The sequence below is a fragment of the Augochlora pura genome, chromosome 10, assembly GCF_028453695.1.
Source record: "Augochlora pura isolate Apur16 chromosome 10, APUR_v2.2.1, whole genome shotgun sequence".
NCBI classification, from domain to species: domain Eukaryota; kingdom Metazoa; phylum Arthropoda; class Insecta; order Hymenoptera; family Halictidae; genus Augochlora; species Augochlora pura.
This window is the reverse complement of record NC_135781.1, coordinates 8,891,189-8,917,188: the sequence shown is the minus strand read 5'-3', so window position 1 is coordinate 8,917,188 and position 26,000 is coordinate 8,891,189. Positions and strand designations below refer to the sequence as shown.

The window sequence follows — 26,000 nt, the reverse complement described above, 5'->3', positions numbered from 1 at the left end:
AAAGATGACAACGAATTGACAATAATTATTAAATATGCTTAAGAAATGCCGCATAGTAATACAAATATTCTAAAAATATCATAGTTCCTGAATTAAATATTATTTAAATTTGATTGTATAATATAAAAATTTGTATTCAAAATAGATTTTACGTTCTTGCTACATTTATTACAAATATAAAATATGAAAGCCAAAGTACATAAGCAGTTTAAGTCTGTAATTGAAGCTAGTAAAGACTTAAGTGCATAGTTCTAGATGTGACCATGCAAGAATGCCGCCTCGCTGCAAACAAAATTTGTGAGAATTTATTGTATGCTGCGACGGAAATAGCAAAATGTACAGTCCATAACAGAAACATTGAGATATCAACACAATTTACAAATATTAACATGTCTAAGACGTATCAAATAGCAATAAGAATGTTTTAAAAAGTCATTTTTTGTTAATCCAGTCAAATATTCCATAAAATCTAGGTAGTAGAATCATACCGCGGCGATCACGACATATACTTTTGTCCCGCTCTATACAATTTACTGTAATTAGAACAAAGTTAATCGTTAGTTCTCGCTAGGATACTAGCAACTATTTATGCATTTATTTTCTTCCGTTATATTTCATTAACTTTCATTCATAATATTTTTAATCATTCAAGATTTTTGTACAGGTTTACTGGAAAGAAAAAACGACAATGTCATTGATTAGTTTCAATCGGAGTAACATCTATGAATTTTTATATAGTTTCAAATAGCGTGAACAATGATAACGAGTAACAATTATCGTTCAAGGAATAATGCTCTTGTGAAAGTAATATAAACAAGAAATTCATTCAAAGCATCAGGCGTTTATTCACGATATCTTGTCTTATTTCCAGCTGTAACGATTGTGGACACAATGACCGATAAACAGTAACAAATATTTTATTATATTTATCTTTATACGATAACAGTAGCAAGACAGCCGTTCACTTTTTTGGAGTTTGCGGCGTGCTGGTTGCTTTGAACACCAGCGGATTCGATACACGAAATATGCTGGGTAACATCGTGGCTAGTGTGCCAAACACTTCTTCGGACATCCCCTACAAAAATGGTGATTTTGCAACTACATTGTCTATTAAATTACAAGTAATTCAGTGATGATAAATAGCAATAGAAGCCGCTCGCGTGGATTAAATCATTAGTTTACCTTTGGGACAAGGAATTGCAGATTCTTTAATTCGGCACCACCCCATGACGCCATTTCTATCATGAATCCTTTTACGCATTTAAAAACTAATTCTGCTCGTTTCGTACACCATGCCACAGTCATTTCCTGAAAATGTCAAGTACATTTATTATACTACGATAGACTACAAATTGTATGTATTTATGACAAAAATGGGTAGGTGAAACAGTGGGAAGATTAAGAAACTTCCAGATTACTGTTACATTATTTCTAATTTATTTAATATATTAAGAAGGAAATAGATTTATTTTGCATAAAGATCCACAGTTAAACACAAAACATATAAAAAAATGATTGATTAATGAGATATTATCATACCTCTGTCATTTCATGAACAAGAAGTACGGGGATAGTAAGCGTGGTCACGTCATTGCAGCACGCAGTTTTTAAAATGTTTCGCAATCCCAGAATCGCCGGGTGTCTCGAATTGATATCGCCTGTGATTTACAGAAAGCATTTCATTCGAGCAAGTGATTGATAGCAATAAAAGAAACACAATTTACTTACCGGATCTCAAAGTATCATTTACTACCATATGAAAAATTACATGCACTTGTGCTAAGTTCGAGTGCCTTGTAATGTAAACGTCTCCTGTCTGCAAACTTTTACTCGTCGTCGATTTCTTCGTCTAAATGTAACACATATTCAACATATAGTCGAATATTTGGTAGATGTTATTTTTTACTTTAATTTCTCACCTGGGTTTCAATCCCTTCTTTGTGATGCGCTCGTCTCCAGGCAACAGCATCCTTAACGTCGTCTCTTATTTTTTCTAATTGCTCGTCAATTGGTGGAAAGTGGAACTCTGTTGTCAATTGACAAATGGAACACAATTCTAGGAAGAAACAAGATTGAAAAACAACTGCCAGGAAAAAGTAGAACATATTTTCTTTAATCGTTACCCTTTGTTATTCCAGAATAACTTCCTAAGTGATTGTCGCTCAATAATACTAATCCACACAAATCACTAGAATACAATCCTAAAGCTGTCTGAAGCCTCTGTGGCGTTGGATCCATTCTATATGATAATGAACATCTTTTTTAAATACCATAATACTCTATTTGATTTTTACATTAATATTTCTATCTTCAGTAACTTACCCAGACTCACTTTTCTTTATCCTACAAAAATCTAATACATCTCCCGTTAGTATACGTATATTGTGCATTTGTTTCATTTGTGAACCCAAGTGTATAGTGAAACTCTCTTCCAAAATGGGATAATCTGCGGTCGTCTTATCCTCGATATGAACAAAATTGTCTAAGGCTGGTCGAATGGGTGGTGTTGACACCATTGGAGAACCCCTAGTGATTATGTACATTTAAAAATTAGTAAAATGTCAATGTGGCTGTTCATTAGACAGCCTTGAACATACATTGGAGTTGGTAACATATTAGTCTGCTGCTCTTCTAATAGTCTCATAATCCAATTCCGATATTGTCGTCTTTGTTCTAACTTCAGTGCATCAACCCTAGATCCCCAATGCCCTTGCATTAAACTTTGTTCTTCAAAGTGTCGTCCAGCCATCTCGTTTATAGATTTTTCAGTAGAGCCAGCCTCTAGAGCTTCTACAGCTTTGCGCATCTCTTCCGTTTGACTAAAATTTAATTTTTCATCATTTCTTTTTTCTTGCATAATTTCGAAATAAGTATATGACTTATCTGAATTTAATTATCTTTGTTAGGCAGTACAAATAAAATAGTCACTTAACATAATAGAAATGTCGAATATTTACAAATACAAATGTGTATTGAACAGTGTTATTACTATGTAAAATGCAAGAACTAACTTTTGAGTAAGTTGCTCATAATGTGTATCTCTCATTTGAATGACTTCTGTTACATCCCTTCCAAATTTGTGCTCTGCTTGCAAAATAGGTTCCAATGATGGAGAATGTACCAATCTATGATATGCAGCTGCAAATAACTCTTCATCAGTTGTTCCAATCGGATCTGCATAATCAACTGTCTTTTGTTTATACGTTTTCTCCCAATTTTTTATAATCTCTTCAATGTCTGTAGTTCCTGATATTGCATTTTCTAAGGCATTCTCCGCTTTTTCATCGTAAAATTGTAATGTTAGCTCTTTAATAGTGTTTTCCAAAGACTGCAGTAAATCTGGTTCCACATAACATGGTAATTTAAATGATGACACAATGCGGTGCATTAGTTCTTTTATCGAACCATAGTATGGTATTTTTAATGGTATTTCCAATACATATTCCTGATTTGTTGCACACGTTGGAAATTTATATACAAAAGTCTTTTCCACATGTTCTTCTTCTGACGCATTCATGGCTTTTACAACAGTTTCTCATTATATTTGATAATACATGTGTTTGTTTCTATAAAGAAAAAGAAGTGATTAGCACTTCAGGCAATTGTCTTTTAATATACAAGTTATCTTAAGGAAATATTAATCATTCAATATATTTCATTATTATAATACCAAGGATGATCACTGTTATTTGTGAATAATATTTTTTAGGGGTCAGGTTTCACAACATTCAGATTAAAAGGTCATTGATAATGTATAAAAGCACTTCTGATTGCATTCTTTATCTACATCATTTTAAAAACAATTACTTTCATATAGTAATTGCAATAAATTTGGATATATCTTTTTACTACAATTTCTTGTAGTCTACAATATCAATAAACACAATACGAGTTTATAAAACTATTTAACAATTTATAATTGCGATTATGTGCACACATGAAAAGAATGAAATTTGAAGTGTTTACAACAACGACCAACGAAGGAGCCACTGTAAGAATCCTTTCATTGTTTATAATTGTTTTATTATTAAAAATCACACAAAAAATAATACAGACGTGACATTTTATAACCTAATAAAATATTAGTATTTTGTAATAGCAAATGACACTTGCTATTTGGTTTTAAACTTCTATAATCATCATTATATAGTTAATTCATAAAATTAACCTAAATGTTTCAAATTATATACCTACAACATATCTTTCTTGCTGTGCTCGCGTGTACTGCAATGCCAAATTACATGTATACACTCAATGCAATGTATACACTCAAAAAAGATGTTTTACACCGTTTATTAGAAAAACTTGCTAAGTAAATACAATACAGTGCACTCACATAACCGTCAAGACCTTTCAACGCCCCCAGCCATTTAATAAACAGTTCCTCCAACATACTGTTATTACATTTCAAGCATTTTAACATTTTATAATCTAAATTCTATTGAAATACTATATACATACTTAGTTATTTCAATTCAAATCTTATTTGACAGTGTTCACTTCTCTTATATCGTAGAGTTCTCTCTCTTCAAGAGTTTTTTCTTCTCCCAATTAAAGAACCTTTTTATCCCCACCATTTTATTGCGCTTCTACCTTTGCGCATTTACTTTAGTGCTTACAGTCTCAATCTTCTTGCGCATCTTTACACCTGGCGCTCCTTTTGAAACAAATGGCGCGATATTTGACTTGTACTTATCGCCTCAGGATTTTCAGCCACTCAGTATACATTGAGATATGATTTAAATATATGTATTTGTAAGCAATATCTCGACAAGTTAAACAGGATAAGAACAAGACAGATGTTACAAATAAATAGTGTAAACTTCATATCTTTTTTTGAAACATGAAGTAAGACCTTTTTAAACGCATAAATATAATTTTTACAGAAATTGAATAAATGGCAATGCCTGTATTGCTCGACAATCCTTTGAGTGGCAATCTGTTCCTTAGTTAGGTAGGATTTTTTTGTTATCCACGATATAACGAATTCCGGCTTCGTTATGACTCCCTTTTGAGTCTCCAGTCCAGCAACCTCCACGTGGTGAGACTCGGGCAATCGATGTAATTTTCGATTTCCAATCAGCTATAAATTCGTTTGCAACTAATTCGAAATAGATAATTACATGGAGCTAATGGCTGTGAAGTGCTGATGAGTTTTTTAAATATTAAGTAGAGAGTATAAATTGGCAAAATAATTAACTTTTGTAACTATTATTACACATCGGTAGGAAAAGTATACATACTAAACTGTTCCTTCATGGTTTTGCGTTTAAAAGGCCTCGCAGCACAATATTATAAATAATTCTACGCGTAAACTTCGGGTCGCGATTCTAAACGTAATTTTCTAAAAATGATAGCCAGGGGCATGTATCTCAAGAAATAATCAATTTATTAACGCAACAATTTCTCGAAATATTCGTAAAAACATGATGAAATATTCGTGCGTGCTTTTTATGGAACACCAATCAAATTTATGCGCGATAAGAAGTGAGACAAGTTACATCGTTCGTCGGAGTGTCTTGTTCCACATGTGATTTTCTCACTCTCTGTTTCCCTTTTTCCTTTCACTGTGTAGGTAGCACCCTTTTTCATCAGTAAATTGTCAACCAATCAGAGCAAAGAAAATTTGTACATCACTTTCGCTAACGGATCGAACTGCGGTCTGAAGGTATGCAGGAGTCGGATCCATTATTGTGTATTTGAAGTTCAATTTTGTTATGTTACCTATTCTATGTATTCGAAGTAGTGTCGAGCAGAGTCGGTAGGTGTCGTTGTCAGCCCAATTCAACAATTAGAGATAGATTTTGGCGGTTTTAGAATTTTAAGTATAAAATCAGTATTTACGAAATGGCTGAGAACAAAAATCAAAATGTTGATTTAACAGATCACGAGGCTGAGTTGTATGATAGACAAATTCGTCTTTGGGGTTTAGAATCACAAAAGCGGCAAGTATATTAGTAACTAACCTATAAAACTTGTAATTTACAATGGCATAAACATTTCCTTGTTATTTACTGAATTTAATGAAAGTTCTTAATGGAATTCTATAATGTCTCATTGATTGCAGCTTACGAGGTGCCAAAGTTTTATTAATAGGTATAAATGGATTTGGGGCAGAAGTAGCAAAGAATATTATATTGGCTGGTGTCAAAGCAGTTACATTTTTGGATCACAGAAATGTAACAGCTGAAGATCGGTGCTCTCAATTCTTAACACCCAAAGATTTACTAGGAAAAAATGCAAGTAGATTATTAAGATATAGTATATTGTATAACACATAGTAGTGTATAACACATAATTTTCATATTTTATTATATCTTTAGAGAGCAGAGGCATCCTTACAAAGGGCTCAGAATTTAAATTCCATGGTCGATATCAAAGCAGATACATCCAACATTGATGAGAAACCAGATACTTATTTTAGCAATTTTAATGTTGTCTGTGCAACAGAATGTACCATTACACAATTAAAGAGAATTAATAAGATATGTAGAGACCACAATGTAAAATTCTTCTGTGGAGATGTTTGGGGAACTGTTGGCTACACTTTTGCAGATTTAATAGAACATGAATATGCAGAGTAAGTGTACTTGTTTTGGCAGTACATACACTAAAATTTACTTATAATGAATTACCCAATAAGAAAATAATTTTTACAGAGATATAGTACAGACAAAGAAAATTATGCTTGGAGAAAGTGGAGATCCCATAGAGAAAGAAAAGTTTGAAGACATAACTGTAACAGAGAAGCGTAAAGATACTTTTGTGCCCTTCGAATCAATTTTGAACGTGGAAAAGTCTTCTCTTCCTAAAGAATCTGAAATTTATTATATGATGTTAAGTAAGTCTAGTCTCAGATTCTGAATCAAATTTAATGAAGTTAAGCACTTATAACATATTTGCTTTTAGTAATGCTCAATTACCGTGAAAAGTATGGAAAGGATCCTTTGCCCAGTGAAAGAGGTTCAGAGAATTTCAAAGCCAAAGTGGAGGAGATTGTTAAGAAATATGAGCTCAATGATACAATAAATAATTTAGTAGAGTACGTATGATGTATATTGATGTATATATTAAGTCTCTGGTGTACACTAATGTTCAATAATGTTTAACACTTGCTTACGTATTCAGGGGTGATGTCTACGCTCAAATTAGCCCTGTGTGTGCTATCGTCGGCGGCATAATGGCTCAAGAAATAATTAAAACAGTTTCCCAAAAAGGCGCCCCGCACAACAACTTGTTCATTTTCAATCGAGATACCTTGTGTGGAAAAATTTTGAGATTGGGTCAGTAACTTAATTATTTCTTCGCGTTGGTGTCTTATTGTTTCAACAGTGCATTATTATTGTCAAAACCATTCATGTTACCACATATTACTTCATATTTTTTGCTACAAATTCTTAATAAATGTATGACCATGAAAACACAAAAATTAATGAAAGTTTTTATTTCAATGTTAGTATAATGAATCTCTAAACATTACATTCTCTTCTTTATGTACTTAGTATAAATATGTACAGGAAAACATCGAAGTTTTTTAAATGTTCTCTACTTTTTTAATAGCATATAAAAATATTTAAACGTATTATAAATATTCATATACTGTAAGTTATGTATATTTACTGTGGGAAAGATTATTTCTTTAGACTTTCCCGGCGAGCAGACGATTCTATATCGTAGCGACTGATTGCATTTTGTTTATGTTTGTGTTTGTCGAGCTGCAACACCGAAAACAGTCCGATCGTTCGGGTTTGGAAGCTCTCTGTACATCCAGTATTTCCTCCCGCAGTATTGCATTTTCTCGTTCATGTTTTTACACGTGCTTATTTCGCTCTCTTTGCTGTTTTGAATGTAAGTGTTCTGTGTACACGGACACAGCAGCTAAGGTAAATGTGGCCTATTACAAGCTCGCGCACGTCGTAAGATATTTTTGTTCAGAGGCCTGGAAGGGGCTCTCCTGTATGTGGAAATATGACTCACTTTTCCCGTCTTCCGCCGAGGCAATTTGGGACCCGCTTTGTGGATTTCTTTTTTCGTGCCTTCTCGCGTGGAAAACGCGGTGGGAAACGTGAAATGGAAATTGAAAAATTGGAAAAGGGGGAGCGAGTTGGAAGTACGGCTCGTTATGCTTTATCGGCTCGCCTACCTACGACGACACCGGTTTCTCTTCCGTGCCGCCTATTATTTAAAAAGCCGCTTTTACATACATGCCCGCTGGTAACGTTACCGATGAAATCGTCCTCGTCACCGTTGCAACTTAATTGACTTTATTCACCGCGAATCACGCTAATTGCGCCCTGCTGTTTCGCTGCTTGTTCGTTGATTGCTTCAATGTCTCTGCGAAGTCTGTAGTAAAACCGTGATAAGCCCGTAAAAAGTTAACGACGTACGCGTGAGGGATTGGTATATCGAATTTTAAAATTCATTGATTAACACTTTTACGACACCTTTTAAACACTAATTTTTTGACGGTTCATTTATCTGATCGATTTTAAAGAAATGAGTAAAGAAATAAGTTAAAAGAAAATCGATGCATTAGAATGCATCTAATTATGATTACCATGAGATCGTTAAAAGCGTCCATTATACAAGGGTTAAATCAGTTTAGTAAATTCTCGGAACGGGTATCACTTCACATTATAGGACGAAAGGTCAAAGTCGTATTATTCAGAATATCATTTGCTATAAAACCGTAAATAGATTCGATGCAGGAGAATCGGTGTGTACCAGGGATGAGGGACAGCAGCGAGAAATCATAATGGTGTTGGCGTCATTTTGACGGTGAAATGACGCTACCGCTCACGCGAAATCCCCCGTCGCTTTTATCGGCGTGCATCAGTACCTGACGCGAGTAGGCGGCCGAGAATTGATTCGATTTTCACTGGAGAATTATGATATATCGTCTTTCCCCATGGAAACGATTTCGTTACACATACCAACCGATCATCGGACGTGGCCATACGTATGTAAATTGGAACAGGCTCGCGCATGAGCTTGCTTCTGCCGCAGGTATACACGCACGCTGAACATGTTTCTTAACGATCAAGGCACGTGCGTTCACGGCTGTCGAATTATGCTTCTCGGCCTACCGAGAAACCATTAGCGGGACACGATCTCATCTTTGCGCGCGAATGCTCGCCCTTGATCCTTTCAATTCGATATTTTGTTGCTGGTCTCCTTCGACCAGGGGTGGGTTCCGCTGATACGTAACTTATTTGTCGTCTTGTTGCCAGCGCGTTCAATCGCGTTGACTGACTTATAAATGACTGACTGATTTATAAATTTAATAGTTTGCTGTCGTTTTGAGGGTATCGAGTGATTCAATGGAAATTTCATTCGGGGATTATTAAAGATGAAGTTTCGTCGTGGTATTTTTCAGATTAGACTCGCTGATATCTTAGATTAGTTTCGCTGATTGGACGTCTGTGTGTGATAACTAGACCGCGGATTTTTATACAAAATAAAAATTATGTGCATTTATTGCTAGAAAGAAAAACGAATAATTTTAATAAGTTATAAATACTATAATTGAATTGTTAAATTATCCAAATAGTTTCCAGTGATAACTGGAAAGAGTATGAAGAGGTCTTTTTCTGTAATACTCATAGCTATTCCATCGTTCAAGCTCTTTGTTGGATAATTTTAAATAATACAGTTGATCCATTTTTCTTTCTCAGATCTGTTATTATATTGTTAGTTACTTTTCGGAATTGCTCTTGTCGAAGTCTTCTCGTTCGTTGTAACAAATATCTTCTGCAGTGTAGAAACTAAAAAACCGTATTTTAGTGCATCGTCGAGAATTAAGCAGTATATCAATTGAATAGGAGCCGTTTTGTATCTGATACGAATCGGTACAGGTGTTATCACTGTGCCGTGCACGGCCCAGGTTTTATCAGTGAAGTTACGTTCGCGGTGTTCGTGCATCAGAAAATGCGCGGGGTTGCTCTGAAATATGATCGAGCGGTATAACAATTTACTTTCCCTTCCCACTGATTCCCGGTTGAGTGATGTTATCTCACGGCAAATAGGTTGGAAGACGTACAGGTACTCCCAGTGAGTCAGGTAAGGAATTTACCACGACTGCTGTCGCGGGTACCGCGTCTACATTCGCTGAATCAATACGACACGTACGCCTCTAGGAATGTTAAACGACCGCGGCGTAGCAAACATAGAGAAACGTGTATTTCATTAACAGCGATACGCCCGCCAAAATATTCCTTTGAATTGCTCGTTAACGTGGAATTATCGTCTGGCAAATTGAACCGAACGATTTCACCGTCGTTGTCGTCCAGGAAATGTGACTCTCGGCAGTTTCCTGCCTTAATGTTTCGCTTAAAATGCTGGAGACGCGTTCTAGTCAACGCGATACGCGGAATTACATTGTGCACGAGCGCGATTGATTACTGCTGTGGCGATAAAAGGCAAGGGAATTAGGGAGCTTACTTATGTATAAATAATATCGCTGATATTTTCATTTTATCTGATTTCGTCACTGAAAATTCCGCGCGAATATTCTGCATCAATGATTACTTGACTAGGAAAGTTTATTCAACCCCTTGCCATCTCGAGAAACATAACGAAACTGCTGGTAATTGTACTACTTTAAAGATTGGTTTTGTTCCGTAAAATCTGTATTAATAAAGTCTTTTATCAAATTTTATATAAACAGTTTAATTTTAATTTGAGGTATTTATGACTTTAATTAACCACGATCTTTATAAGATTTATACGCACTTTACACGCAAATATCATAATCTGTATGGCATTCGTATAATAGATTATAATATAAAGTAGTACAAATAATATAAAAAGTAGATGATTCTTCTATTATACATGTTTAGTTTGCACACTAATAAACTATATCTATCTAGACCGAGTACCTTTGATCGGCAGTGGGTACTTCCATTGTATTGTTCTTTAGCTTTGGTCATGTTACTATTAAGAAAATTTCGCCAAGAAGATATATCTTTTCGATCGGCAAGGGGCGAACACTTCCGTGACATACAGACATTTTTCTGCCATAAATTAGCTCGACGGGCTTCAATCTGTTCGCCGGGCCGAGGCGTGAACTATGCCCGGACGCATTTGTCGTAAGGACAAGAGAACTGGTTTGCCAACCACTCTCGTTTCGAAGGGCTCTCGTGGGCGGGAAAGGGTGCGCAGAAGAAGAAAAAGGAGTCGCGGAGGGTGCGCCCTTCACACGTCCCGGCTGCAACGGCTGATTTATGGCACGACGAAAATTATTGCCGCCGTTAAAATACCTCGAGGCGTATTTATTGACAGACACGCGTTTGCCTCCGCGAGACGGTCCGTGAAATGAGCCGGTCCTTACGGACGACAAGTCTGTACTTAAGCCGACTCTAAACGCCGGCTGTAAAGCCTCCGGCGTAAACGAATCGACGAGGGATCGTTTTCGGCTGGAACGCACCGCGTTTCGTCCAAATATGCCACTTTAATGGCCGGCCATTCCGGCTTCTGGCATTGAGAGACCAAGCTTTCAGTTGTTTTTCAACCGTGCCACAAAGAAATTACTCTTACTCGCGCGATTCAAGGCTTCATGCCTCGAAGACTTCCACCCCCTTCTTATTCACTTCATCGTTCGCGTTCGCGTTACAACATCCGCTTACGCTTCGCGCGCATAAAGGGAATCCCACGCGGGTGCGCAAAAATTTCGAAGCAGATGTATCTTTTGATTAAGCAAATTTCAATTTAACGCTCCTCCTAACACTTTCAATTTTACCGTCCATTCGGAGGATTTCTCGAGAGACGACTAAAGAATTTACATTTATTTAATTGATGTATAAATCGGTTTCCTTCAGGTAATGCAGGATGCCTTTTATGGGATCCTCTCGTCTCAGGATTATCTCTTCCTTAATTCTATATTTCGTTCTCTGAGTTCAGAAACATTCGTACAGTGTGTGTTTAATCGTAATTTTGTTATTGCACAGACAGCACTAGGGGGGGAGGGGCTTCTGCTTTTTAAACATATATATTCGTGTATCAATGTGACGTGTCCTGTCCGAAACCATGATATTATGATTATGCATTTTCTGGTCATATTGGTGTTTGGTAATGGTTGGTAAAAATCTTGAATTTGATATCCTTGTCTACACGTTCTCAGTTGAATTATCACACGTATTTAGAAAGTTTATTGGACATTCATAGAAATAAGCTGAAGTCGTTTCAGAATCCCAAAGATCCTATTTTATTTGATTGTACTTGTAATTAATTGATGAGCAGAATGTCTGATGTCGTTGGGGACATGCAATCGTTGAATTATTAAGTATTTCCGAGATCAATGACGTAAGTCTCCCAATTTCATATTAGAAGGGTGGAGTGACACTATTATTGTTCTGGAGAGAAGTATCTCTTATATAATGCTGACACAGACCAATGCTATAATGATACGTTTACCTTCCAAATCACTGAAATGACTTCCATTAGATGTCTTGGTACTGAAACAAACAAAATAACAGGGTCCTGACAATATAGCACATAAGTACAAGACACACGTGATTTATAATAAAGACGTTAAAGAATAAGGACTTCCGTAGGATTTGGTAAATATTATGTTACATTTATTCGTCATTAACCAGTTAACTGTTGCAATTTCTTTGCAAGGTGCATACGTCACTGTAATACTGTATATGTTTGATTTTCTTCATATCTTGTTTAAATACAACACTCTTATAAAATACACAATTTAACAGCTGGTTGGCTTGTAAAACGTAAGCGAATAGCGCTGAATTTTTTTATTGAATCAGTAAAGGATTAATAAAATATATCAAGGTATAGCTGTTGCTAACTAGTTAGCTTGTGACGCGTATACTCGACAATATCAGCTAACTGATCAATTGGGTCTTATGATATATAATTATTAATGAATTAGTATTCACTCCTGTGACAAACAGTCAATTTTCGTTTAGCTAAAAGGGTAATTCCTACGTTCCTCTTCCTGCAAGACATGCTACCGCAATGCGTGGTAAATCGCGGCCATAATATTCGAGGGAGGAACCGTCGCGCAAACTGCTCGGCTGCAAAAATTGCGTACGTGAGGCAACTGCTTACGACATCGTTGGGCTACCGGTGGTTTTCTATTTATGCCGACCGAAACAATGTTTCCTTCTTATCAGTGTCTTATTGTCTCCGTCGCGACTCGGTTTATTAACCTCTTCGGCCCTTATCCCGCCGGCTGCACCCCCCCCCCCCCCCAACCCCTGGTGTTTAAAGAGTTCCGTCGCGCCGTGCCGGCACGAACTCTCGGGGATGCTCGTAGGTGAAGCTCCGCGGAGTCGAAGGATGAACGCATAAAAAGGCTTTCATGGCCCGTTCTCTGACCGTAGGGACATCATATTTTCTCGTGGAGGCGCGCGGATCACCGGGCCACAGTGCATTAACAAAATAACGTAATAAAATCTGCCTGGCACCGCCTCGGCCCCCTCCTTCACCAGAGCCCGCTTCTTTCTCTCGTTCCTCTTTTTCTAGGTGGCCGCTCGTAAAGTCGGATACATTGTGCGGCCGGCCGTGGCGTATTCGTCATGTCTACGACCGAAGGCACGCGATCCGCTAAAGGATTGACCCCGCGGAACGTCCACGACCCTCCCCACACCAGGGAACGGTTCCACGAAGCGTCGATTCACCAGCGGGTAAGTCGCGCGAGAACTTTCTGACGGAACTTTTTTATGCGGCTAGCAGAAGATTTGCCGGTTTACTGCCGACGTCTCCCGGATATTTTGATCGGATGGTCGCGTTGCTATAACGGAGACTTTGTAGATTGCTGCCATACGAATCGCGTCCGCGAACATTGTACTCTTTATACCTTTTGCGGCTGCTATGCATTTGGATTTCACTCCGGAGATTTCAACTGTGAAATCCCGAAGATACAGGCACGATTCATTTTTTTCAACCTACAAGGTATGATGTTGGGATTCAAAGTTTGTGCACAATTGAAAACGCTTTCCTGACGAAAATTTCTACTGTGGCTATTTTAATATCTTCTGAAGATATAAAAACTTTTAGTTTATTTTTTGAAACTTTGGGGTGGAACCTCGCAATTAGTCGCAGGTGTAAATTTGTTTTCTGAAATTAATTTAGTGTGTTATTGTTGCTAGAACGTAAAATCATAAGTCTAGTTACAACACACAAGCACCCAATATTCGCGTGATTTTGCTTCCGCAGTATTTTGAATCATTTTAAGTATCGTAACGAAGATTGAAGGAATCCTAGTAGAGATGTGTCCTTATAAATGTTCTAGATAAAAAGAGGAACGGTCGTTGAGTTACAGGTGCTTGGAGAAAACTTTAAAAACTATCCCAAGGGTTCGTTGATTCTCAAAAGTATCTTGTCAATCGATCGCCGAGACTCGCGATTAGCTGGCGTCGCCGAGTTTTAGATATCGAGCGTGATTCCGCGCGCGATATTCCCGGGCTTTACGAGCAGCTATCGGCGCAGTTCAGACAGTTTTTAGGGTCAAGCGAATAGCTAATGCAAACACGGCCGGCATTATTTCAGCTCGTTCCTTCCGCGTCCCTTCCCCGACGTGTCTGGACTGTCTGGAGACACGGTGGGATTCCTCGCTCCATCCGCGTCGGCGTCCTACAAGGATCTCTCTCGCCTTTGGGAAAGACATTACGCGAGATCTTAATGCTCTTCGTTACCAATTAAGACACGGTCGTTGCAATTAATTCCGCGGCCGGTCCTGGAAACGAGAACCGGAAACGGCATCGTCTTACGAACGCGACGGGGCCGACTCTCCCTGTCCAACCTCCTTCGACTACTGGATGAATATCCTTTAGCGATATGCACGCGAATAAACCGGCTCTCGAGAGCCGCGACGACTAACGATCCTGATTAAGAGAGAGCACTCCGAGCCTTGTCCCATTCCGCTCGACAATGTCCACCCCCATTCCGGCGGTAATGCAAGCCGTCGGGTGCGGCGAGCGAGTTTTGTCGCGAGTTTTGTCAGGGCACGGAATTGTTCGAAGTACCGAAACTTTGGCGGATATCGCGGAATCGCGCACAAGACAATTCATTTATTCTGCAAATATACGAGGTCAAATTAAAAAGTATAATGAAATTTTAATTAAAAACACACCATTTAAATTACTTTTCAACATAATGATCAGCTTTAGACATATATTTTTTCTACATGATTAGACATTTTTTTTACACAATTTTGATACCTTTATCAGCGTGATCCTTAAAAATGTAATTCAAACTTGCAGAAATACAACATTACGAATTTAAATATCGATTGTACAAAATTATCGTTTATGAGTGTATAGGACCGGCGTATGCGACAGCCTTCTGTCGATAATGCAGAACTATAGGCCTTTCTTTTTTAGATACATTATCAAAAATTTCTAGCAAGATAGGGTAAAGGTATTTTTAACTCTTAACCGAATTGCCAATTGATGTTCAGTAAATATTGCTTATTTCCAATGTACTAAGCGAAAATAAATTTACGTTGAAACCTTGCAAATTTGACGAGTTAATAAAATTATGGCCACCATATTCGGTCAAGAGTTAAGCTAGTGATTATGTCGAAGAGAAATTGTTTGTACTATTATATCACACCGATAAAATTAAAGAAGGAACCTATTATTTATATTTGATTAACTTAATTAATTAATTTATGGTCAGCTAGTTTAGGTGCTCATGAACGGATTACACAAATTCAGTTTTATTTTTGAGCGGACTGATTCAAGTGTTAAGGTAGCACGTTTATTAAGTACATTACGATATAATAAATGCATCTAATTGTCAATTTAGTTAATATCAAGATTTTGCAATAGCAGAAATTTAAGAGGTTTTATTGACAATGCAAATGCAAATGTAAACGCGAAAGATAAATCTTGCGAGAGACGAGCTTCTATAGATATGCAAGGATATAGTGATTGTGTCGGTTTATGTTCAAATGCAGTACAGAGTTTTTACTGTCATGATGGAGCAGAGATTGTCATAACATTTTAAAGAAGTTTTATTAATATTATTAAGGCCCTAAACGACTTTCAATGAGCGACTGTAAAAAGAGAATAGCTAAGTTACTGTGGGTTAGGTGTAGACTCGTGCGTTGATTGAAGTAATCTGCAACAATGCCATGCGGGTTGCCGCTCGAGGGACACCGTAATTACTCTTAATTGAAAACAACCTTCATTGCATCTACTCCCCTCTAATCATACCGAATACGTGTATACTTCTACTTATTACAATCCTTAAAAGTACTATCCCTTCACTTTAGTTACATCTTTCCACTCTATTCCGTTCTCTTAAAAAATAATCGATAGGTTTGCTGCGCAAAGCTTGAAAACGTATAATATTGGCGAAAGTATTTACGTTCTGAGTACTAAAATAAGGAGCGTCGACGATTTTAAACTTGCTATAATTTAAACATGTGTTCCCGAACAAACGGAGAGTTTGGCAACAGATTGGAGAAAATATAAGTGTAACTTAAAAAAATTTAAGTTAACTTATATTAAATTCAAAATTTCGTAACAATATAAGAATAAAATAGTTACGATTTCGGCTACGTTTTTAAATGATTAAGAATCAATGTGAACTAACAGCGGAGCGCTGCTCTGCATCTCTGTTTCACGATTTATCATTATTTGCTTCTTCTAACCTTTTCCTGATCTTTAGGCAAAAGTGACGACATACGGTAATATACAGTAACGCAAGGTTTCATTGGAAAATAAAATTACGTTCGAAACTTCATCGAACATGTGGGTCATCGGGTGTACGTTGTACCGCGTCTGACTATGATTCACTATTTCCACTTACGGTAAACATTGATCGTAGTTCAGCGTTAGCTGCGTTCTTTTTCCTATTGTTGAATGTCATATAAACTTTGAAACTTGCATATAATTGCAACATATTGTATAAATTATGTACACAAATATTATATAAATATTAAAAGGTATACATTAGGACAAGAAGAAAAATAGTACACTCTTTTATCATTCGTAAATAACAATTACTGAGAATAGAGTAAACAAATAGTCGAAAGTTTGGATCCAAAAATGTTGTAGAATCTTTGAATAGGGTTCATGTTGTTTGATGATGTTAGCAAGGTTCTTCATTAGATTCTAAGATCGTTACAACTTGTTTTATTCAATTTTCTAAAAACGTTCTAAAATGGTTCTAACTGGTTCTAAGGTATCTTTTGACCGTCTCTGGAAACTACCAAAAATTGAATTTAAATTGCCAGCGATTGAGTTAGTACGACTTTTATTTGCAGAACAGTGAGTTACATTTAGATTATATAAATCGAACATAATCAGCTAAAGTCTCGGTCTTACCATCGTATGCCTATCAAACCACTCTTCTGCTTCCATTTTCCCAAATATAAATAAAGGTATCCAATGAAAGGCAACGCGGGGAACCAGAAAATCTTCGCGTAACCGGAAGCGAACAGTCTCGCAAGATGATATCACAGGTCGGTAGGAACGTGGTCGCAGCTCGAACTAAGTTTCGTTAGTCGGACGATCCGCAATTGATTCGCCATTAAATTCATGGCGCCTCATAAGGAATTCATCGGTTACCTCCAGGACGAAACTCGTCGCCGGCCATGAATACTTTGCCAGGGGGCCGCGCGCTCTGATATTCCAGACCCGATCGATTCCCGTAGAAAGGCAAGAGCGTGCGTTGTCCGGGGCTGTTGACCCTCTCTCTCCTCTTCCTTTCTAGTTTGCTCTCTGCATAGGCGTAAATTATAATGCCGGGGCTTAGAGACCTACACTCTGACAAATTACAGGTTTGTTCTCCAGCCACCGGGACGCTCGTCGGAGATAGATTTCGTCGCTTCATCACCGTCCGCCCGGCCGGCACTCGCTCGCGCGGCTATGCATATTAATTCAATTTCGGCCTCGCAACCCTCTGCATCGTTTGGGAAACGCTGCTGCCCTCCCGGCACCCATCACCCTTTTCTTTCTTTTTTTTTTTCGCAGCGATATTTGCCTCGTGTTTCGGCTTATTCCGTGTTCGAAACTTTTAGATTAATTACACCGGCGTACGGACCCCCGCGGTTGCATTAGCCTTGTCGCGCGCAGAGTCGTCGACCTTGAACCCTAATGACTCGATAACGGTGAACAAATTAGTAATCGTGATCGTTGTTTAGGTAGGAACGTCGAATTATTATTAGCAGGTGCTTTACCATAACGTTGTTTTAAACTTTAAACGCTACATTTGTTATATGCGACACTAGATTTTTATCAGACTTTTATTAGACTTAGACTTGTACTCGGATGTCTCCGAGAAAGGAATTATAACCAGATTGTTGGTAACTGTCTTTGTAATTTTTAATTGTAATTCAAAATTTAAAGGTCATAGCCGATTAAGATGGTCAAAACTGCCCTTAGAGGTTTTTCAATGAGTCATACACCGTTCGATAGCTGACCAATAAAAACTCATCTGTGTAAAATTTTAACCCTGGAACTTGTCCGTGAGGGTAGTTACAGGGTAAATTAGATTTCGCAGTTTTCCGGCATTTTTCTACCTTTAGCGGCTTTCTAAAATTTTGGCCTCCTGGCTTTCTGAACTTTTTCGGTGCACCCGAAGGGTAAAGTTAACAAACAACTAGGGCAAACTAAAGAGGAGACTTTGCTCTACAAAACACGCTAATTTTCATTATTGTGCGGTTGTTTTTAACAGAGTTACGATAGTTCAAAGTTTAACAATATTTCGAGTCCAAGAGGCATCGCTTCACTCACGATTTTCAATATTTTTCAATATCTTTCAGGTCGACAGTAAAAATCAGTTGGTACACATTAAAGTGGAGACTTTACCCTTTAAAACCTGCTAAGCCCCATTGCTTTTCCATTTTTGGAAAAAAAGATACAGCTCCTTGAAAATGAATATAGAAATTACAGCCTATTTAAATCGGACTCTTATTGACTTTACAATATCTTATTTGACAAGATTTCCGCTCAGAAGAATCTTTAGCTGTGTTTATTATTGTTTTTGATGAACATTCTTTGCTTAGCTGTGTCTCATTCTGATATTCGGTCCCAAGCTCTTCTGCCAATTGAAATAAAAATTCTTGCCTCGATATTTCTTCACCTATCGTTTCTTTATATAAAATCCAAGTAAAAAATGTAAAAACTAAAATATAAAACAGAAGCACAAATTCATTTGAAAAATCGATTCCATTGAACAGAATCCCACTTGGCCCAGCTGTGTCATCTCTTCGATAATATCCGCTATTTTCCGAAGAAAAAACTTGCAATGTTTGCGGCTGATCACGCGCGGAATCGGATTAGAAGAGTGGTCGGTGTGTGTTTCCCATCGTGTCGACGATCGGGCTCGTACACTACTCTGTATACTTTGGAATTAACCGTTTCTCGCCGGCCGTCGGGCGATCGTTGGATATTATTTGTCCGTCTCGAGGACGGGAAAGGGCAAACAACATCGAGTATCGATAGCGGAGGACGAAATTGTGGCTCGTACAAGGGGGTTGCATTAGAGCCCTCGTAAGACTGGCCAGCCGGCAGGAAACTCGACATATTTCTCCCCTGGTTATCGGCCACGGTGAAAGGGGGAGGGGTGAGGAAGAAACAGAAGAGGAAAGGAGAGAAAAGGGAGGAGTGGAGCGGGAAGAAATCGGTAAACCGCGATCTAGAAAGCATTTCTCGACGTAACCTAAAATAATGCCCGACAGAATCGAACAAAAGCATGAAATATGGACTGCGCGGAGACGTCACGGGTCCCTTCGCCTGCTCGGTAACTTATGATATGTTTCCTCTCTCTTTCCTCTCTCCCGCCCCCCCCTCCCCGCCCCCACCGCTCTTTCCACACACGAGGAGGAAAACGCTATAGCGCGCTCGCGACGACATTCCCATTGTAATTTAACGGATGCGCCCGGTCGTCGCAACCTCTTCTTTCCGTGACTTTTTTTCGCTTGCCCAACCCCGCGAATCGCTCAAGAGTTCCTTTTTCCCGCGGAGTTTAAGGACAAGCGAACGGCCATGCGGAGAAACATGACAAATTCTTCCGCGGCGGGAGGATGGGACGATTTAACGATTCGTCTCGACCGTGGTCGCCTCTGTTCGGGACTGGATTTTTTCGTGGATTCGGATGGGACACGGAAAGAGCGTGTAATGAAGTTAATAAGAAGAGTTTGTCATAACGAATTCCCTGGGGCCGAGAAATTTTTCGGGGTGAAGGAAGGCCGATGAAGTTTTGTTTAAGGCCGTCATTGTTCTGGTAGAGTACCATTTCGTTGCTACTCTGTTAACATGTGGGCGTCGGATTAAGGAAACGCAGTTGTTTATAATTGGACGTACATTTATGCCAAAATATTTTAGTTTCTCAACGAACGATTAGTTGCTTGCTTTTTGAGGATTTCTAATTATAACTTGGATAAATATTATTGCGATCCAGTTGGAAATACTAATCAAGGTCAAAACAAATTGTAGAATTGCTTATCACTGTGAAAGTATTTACGTTTGGTTTAGTGGTAATGTTCATAGGTATAATATTTTCCTAGAACCATAGTGTATCTTTTTATGAAATATAAGCTAGATTAGTGGAAAGTTGGAAATTTTTTTAGTGTAACGTTATGATCATAATTTTGTGCAATGATAATAAATTTTACACGAAACAACAAATTAAATTTTTACATTCTTTAGTATCCAAATACATTGTCTATAAAACCGGATCAACGATCATAAGGTAGCCACATTGCAGTAGCCAGGCCAATGAACTTTAATTTTTAAGTCTATTCCAATTTTCGATCACGATTATTTTATTACCCGTCTAATTCTAGGATCTCAAAGTATCTCAAGGATATCAAACTTGCGTGTTCCGCATTGGTTCGCACGAGCGGAGTTCTAAAATAATATCGTTGGTGTTCAGGTTCGCCTGGATCCGTCCACGACACTAAATCCTCATCATCCGTAGGTCTGACCGTTCAGGTATTTCAATTGTGTTATTCCGCGTACAAATTGCGCCACTTTCGCCGCGCATCGACGCGTAGCCGGCGTGTGGCGTTATAAATCAAGAGGCCGCGCGTTCTCCCGTTCGACGAACGTGGGGCGTCCCGCGCGATTTTAACGACACCTCGTCGTTCTGAATCGTCGCTAAGGTTGGCCGCGTGTCATTCTTGTCGGCCGTTTAACAACGGTGATAAAACACGCTCGCGTCCTCTCTGTCTCTCCTTTCTCCTACCGGCGCGGCTTAGAAGAGAGCGTGGTGGCTCTTTAAAGTATTTTCGGCGATATAAGGGGTTGACTTATGGCCCGGTCGCGATTCCCCGTCCACCCTTGTCCTCCCCCCCCCCCCCCCGAAACACTCCCGGAAAACGACAGAGACGCCGAGATTCGACCGGAGGCGCGCGCAAAAAAGAAAAACAGACGGCGGGGCTGAGAAGCGGGGTGGCGCGGGTGCGGCGCGGGGGTCGCGCATGGTGCCGTCTCGACCGGGACACGACCGGGATATTGCATTGTGTTTTCTTTCGGGACAAATGATTTACCGTGTATCCCCTTATATTGCCGCGAGCTACTACAGCCCCGGCAAAAACACGTAAGGGGTTGCGGGAGTCACCGGCGTGTGTAGTCGTCGAAAGAGAAAAGGGGGTAGACGGGGGGCAGCCGTACGATATGGCAGAAGAAGGAGGTATTACATATTTATGGGCTTCTGGTACGGGCACGGAAGCAAATTTCAAGCAAATCTTGGTCGGAAATAACGTTAGAGCCATTGGGACGTAAGGCCGCGTCGTTCCGCGCCGTTTTCGAGACGACGGGTATCGACGTTTCCCGGGATATTATTTTCCACCGCGGGGCGTTCTACGATTTTTGCGCCGCGAGCAGAATTTTCGGCCGTGCTTTATTTCGCGTTGCCACGAGTTTTATTTCAGGCTACGTTCTCTCCTCGCCGTGGCACGGGATTACGCTGCGTCGTGCGTCTTGATCATCTCGAGAATTGGCCTTGCCGGAGCACATTCTCGTGAATGCGGTTTGCTATAGCGTCTACGTGGCCACGGATTCGGGGGGTGGTTCTTCGTTCGACAAAGTTCTAGTTCGTTTGGCGCTTATGAAGCCATGCTTCCATTTTTATTTGTTTCGAGGGAACCGGAATGAAAGGGACGTACTTTAAAAATGGCTGAACGTAATGGAGACATCGGTTGCACGTACTATAAGCTTATTGAACATAAAGAACAGTTTCATTTAGTTTTCGTCCCACAATGTACTCAATATTTTGCGGCTCGGCGGGTTCTAAAGTCATTTTTCTATTACAGCGTTCGTGTGGTAAGCTTATTGAACGTAAATATCATTTTCATTTATCTTTCATTTCTCTACGTAAGAAACTTGATTACATTATGTTTAAATTCGAAGAATTTCTAATTTTTCTATGACAATATCATTATTTATATTTTATAGAAGCATACGATACACGACTATGAGAAATGTGTAACAAACGTGTTAAAACATTAACTGACGAAAATGTTAACTTCGGTATCAAATTGTGCTGATAAAATAACAGATAATGCAAGTGATAACAAAACGGTGACTCTTAATAAAGTAAAATGAGTATTGAATCTATGAGGCATGGGGCATTACTCATGGGTGCGCCAAATGAGAAGCCACCGGTAGTGCTCGTACACATTACTCATTCCTCGTCGAAGTCTGTCCAGTTTTATCGAAAAGAAAAGACAGCGTGCGCGACAATTACCGTTCCTTTGTTCCCGTCGCTTAAGAGCGATCGCTGCAAGCTCGCGGCCTCCACGCGTCGCCGTTAATGGCATCATCAACGTGAGATATCGGCGTAAGTCTCCGAATAACCGGAAGAAGTTAACCTCGATTTCGTGCCGGCGGCCGGAACGCATCGTCCGGCCGGCTTCCGATTTGTTTCGGCTCTATTTTATGTGATCGTGAACCCGTGGGTCAGCAAACGACCCCGGAGGGAGTTTATTTCTGGTTCGGACGGCCGACGAATTATTGAATATTGAGCAGGGCCACTTCTTCACGAGCGCTGTCGGGGAGCGGAAAACAATGCGTCCGACCAGCATCGTGAATGTAATTTCCGGAATCTATATCACCCCCGTATCTCATCCCGGTCGGTATACCGTAGATGGCACCATTTCTACCCGCTGCGAGACAAATTTTTATGAGAGAAATATGCCACGATGCTGGTCCGAAGATATTTGCCGATTAGTGCCGTTTGAGGTGTCAGAGTGGGAAATCGAATTGATGGTGCCGGAGGATGAAGTCATGATGTTAATCCGTTCAACAAGTCTGATTAATGTATCAATAATTCACATTATTGGATGTATCGTATAAAAAATTTAACGATACTCAGTTATTATCATATTTTACAGGAAATCCGAATGACGAGGTGGAGCAAATGCTTTGGTTTTTGAATTCCGCCATTGATATTGAATTTGCTCCTAGTTTGTCTTTCGCGCTTCATGTTGGTCTTACGTTATCCTGATCCCGGAGTTTACGACATTACGCGGCGCGGAGAATGACCGAATCAGCGTGAAAGCCTCTCGAAGCTCTGTAGGGAGGAGATAACAGCCGCGTCGCGAAGCGGAGCCGCGAGCATAAAACCGAAGCCGGAATAGCCGGAACGAGCCGCGGCAATAATTAACGAAGATGTTTTATTAAACGGAACGCGTGTGGCTGGTCGCGTAACTTCGCGGCGCGGTAATATGGCCCGCAACAGACCGGAATATGCGAGTTCTGATTTCCGGGTTAAGTAAGAGCATCGTAAAATGTTTTTAAACCCGCCTTGTCGCCCGTGTCCCAGAGTAATTATTGTCTTTTTTATCTCGCCCGTTTCCCGTCTTTTCGCGAGGCCGGGGATCCGCTTTGACCGTCGACGCTCCTAATGAATATCTAACGCGGCGACTCCTTTCACGAGACCGTAAACCGCGTGTGGACATGCTGCTGTAACCAGAGTTAAAAGCTTGGATGTTGGGCACAGCCTTTTTCAATTTTCATGGCGCCGGTTTTCACGTAGAGACGGTCTGTAACAAGTATTCTTCAGTGAAATGTACGTAGATACGATCGATGGTTGAATTGAACACTGTAAAGTCGATTGAAACTTCGAATTTATTATGTATGTTACTAAAGAAAATTGTTACATTTATTTCTGAAGATGACAATAAAGTAGAGAGTATCGGACACTTCTGTCATTCATTAGTGCTTATCTCCAAATTGGAGGTAGTCAATTTGAATGTATAATAATTACAGTTACCTTTTGTAGTAAATATAACAATCTCTTTATATACAAATTCATATTTAACGATCCCAAATTCATATATAAAGTTTGTCGGTTTAACCCTTGTCATCGCAGGCTACACTACGTCGAAAACAGTAAAGCTATTGCATAAAAAATTCGATATCATCAGCCTCCTTACCACCACGCATGCTCTCGCGTTCTGTAGAAGTTACTCGGGGCACCGAGATCGGAAGACGGTATCGAGGAGGACCTTGTGATATTGTCGGGAGTCGCGAGCCAGCCGGCGCGGCGTCTGAATTATTTAGTTAATTTCCGGTAAACTGAAACTCCCGTTGTCGGTAAAGCCGCGGCTGAACGCCCGCTAGCTTTCTGCGAGGGCCTTGGGTGGTGTCGAGAAGAAGAGACGTTCAGCCCCGCGGAACGTATAGACAAGCGCGGAGAAACAGAAGCGGCGGGAGGACGCGGAAGGAAAGGGAGAAACAGGACAGAGGACGAGACCGGCAGAGCGAGAGAAGAGGCACAGCCAGTTAGCACGGTAGCGGATCAGACCTAAGTACGTACTTAGTAGACCCGAAGCACAGCCGGAGGCGTCTTAATCACGTAATTGCTCGCGAAATCCCGTGGCAGTGTATCCAGCCAGCCGGTCCACCCCCACCGCCGACGACGACGCCCACGGAAACCGAACCCCGAGCCCCTTTCGAGCCCGTGCCAGGCCTGCATCCACCAGAAAGAGAGATAGAGAGGAAGGGAGAGAGAGAGAGAGACACAGTCGGCCGAACTACAAAGTGAACGCAAACTGCTTCGGGCTCGATATCTTCTTACTTATTCATCCGTCGTTTCGCCTTGGCAATCGAAAATTACTCGGTCGCCCGGATGAAACGACACGGAAGCATCGCGCAGAGACAACCCACCCCTACTTCGGGAGACCGATTCTCCGGTGCCTTTCCGAGCCACGAATCTAATTCCAACGACTACCACCACCATTCGGGGAGAGACGAAGCATCGCCTGTTTGCGGATCGTGTTTTAAACGCTGCGAGTGAATTAAGAAGTTGGACCCCGTACCCTGGGGACCGTGATGTTTAAATTGCTAACCGGGTTACTTAGCCGAATAGAAACAGGAAAAGTATGTACGAGTGTAAGGAGCGTAAGGAGTCAATGGTATTCGAGGTAGTGCTTTTGCATTTAATCGAAGGACAAGTGAGAAGTCAACTTGTGATAATAATGTTCAAATAAATGTTGTCTCATTTTGTGTGCCATTTTAATACAAAGAATAGTGCGAGAGACATCATAATAGTATTTTCAAGTCTGTAAGAATTTTAATTTTACCTTCAATTTTAATTAATATGAAAAGAGACCCGTGGATGTGTATTTACATATGAGTGTAATTGAAAGAGGCAGATCAAGTCTCACTTTGTGTTAAATGTAAGAACACCGCCCAGCGAATTACATTCCCCTTTACACATTTATATTGTTTGTTCATTGGTGGTTCGACGTAGGATTTCGCAAAAAAGCGATAACTATTAAAAATAGTAATTTACGTCACTTGCGACAGTGGATAAAATAACGGTTAATTTGGCAAATATGTAACTTGAGTGATCATCCACTGGACAGATCACCCTATACTGTATTTACTTATCCACATTTACGATGGCTTCCACAAAATGCGAAACATTACATTGATTAATAACAGCCTTTACATTATAGAATCGCTATGTTCGCGGTACTTTGAATGAAAAGCATTTTACACCGTAGATTCCATTGTCTTGTGACGGATTAAAGGTACGAACGAGGTGTTCGCACGTGTTTGTCGTTTTATAACGAGCGG

At 39.7% G+C, this 26,000-nt stretch overlaps 2 protein-coding genes across 9 annotated transcripts in view; one reads left to right on the top strand and one right to left on the bottom strand.

The window, feature by feature from the left end:
- Positions 1 to 828: 828 nt before the first annotated feature.
- Positions 829 to 4,567, bottom strand: LOC144475749 (FERRY endosomal RAB5 effector complex subunit 3). 6 transcript variants are annotated; one of them, XM_078191976.1, is made up of 11 exons: positions 4,462 to 4,521; positions 4,195 to 4,394; positions 3,012 to 3,566; positions 2,598 to 2,819; positions 2,323 to 2,526; positions 2,124 to 2,239; positions 1,920 to 2,056; positions 1,729 to 1,849; positions 1,540 to 1,658; positions 1,183 to 1,308; positions 829 to 1,075 (listed from the first exon to the last, which is right to left on the bottom strand). In XM_078191976.1, the coding sequence occupies exons 3-11, from the start codon at positions 3,515 to 3,517 to the stop codon at positions 962 to 964; spliced, it is 1,665 nt and encodes a 554-aa protein (XP_078048102.1). In that variant the 5' UTR covers positions 3,518 to 3,566; positions 4,195 to 4,394; positions 4,462 to 4,521; the 3' UTR covers positions 829 to 961. The 6 variants fall into 6 exon arrangements, 5 of the variants coding, with proteins under 5 accessions (XP_078048102.1, XP_078048104.1, XP_078048101.1 ...); XM_078191978.1 differs by lacking the exon at positions 4,195 to 4,394 and having other exon boundaries at positions 4,462 to 4,567; XM_078191975.1 differs by having other exon boundaries at positions 4,191 to 4,554.
- A 1,182-nt stretch (positions 4,568 to 5,749) lies between these two features.
- Aos1 (SUMO1 activating enzyme subunit 1) overlaps positions 5,750 to 26,000 on the top strand; it is a 108,949-nt gene continuing 88,698 nt past the window's right edge. For 2 of the 3 annotated variants that reach the window (XM_078192696.1, XM_078192695.1), the window contains exons 1-6: positions 5,750 to 5,945; positions 6,068 to 6,239; positions 6,324 to 6,580; positions 6,660 to 6,841; positions 6,910 to 7,042; positions 7,129 to 13,643. In XM_078192696.1, the coding sequence (XP_078048822.1) occupies positions 5,848 to 5,945; positions 6,068 to 6,239; positions 6,324 to 6,580; positions 6,660 to 6,841; positions 6,910 to 7,042; positions 7,129 to 7,291 (1,005 nt within the window). In that variant the 5' untranslated portion in view covers positions 5,750 to 5,847 and the 3' untranslated portion in view covers positions 7,292 to 13,643. Of the gene's footprint in view, positions 5,946 to 6,067; positions 6,240 to 6,323; positions 6,581 to 6,659; positions 6,842 to 6,909; positions 7,043 to 7,128; positions 13,644 to 14,508; positions 15,117 to 26,000 lie in introns of those variants that run through there. The other variant, XM_078192697.1, reaches the window with a different exon arrangement.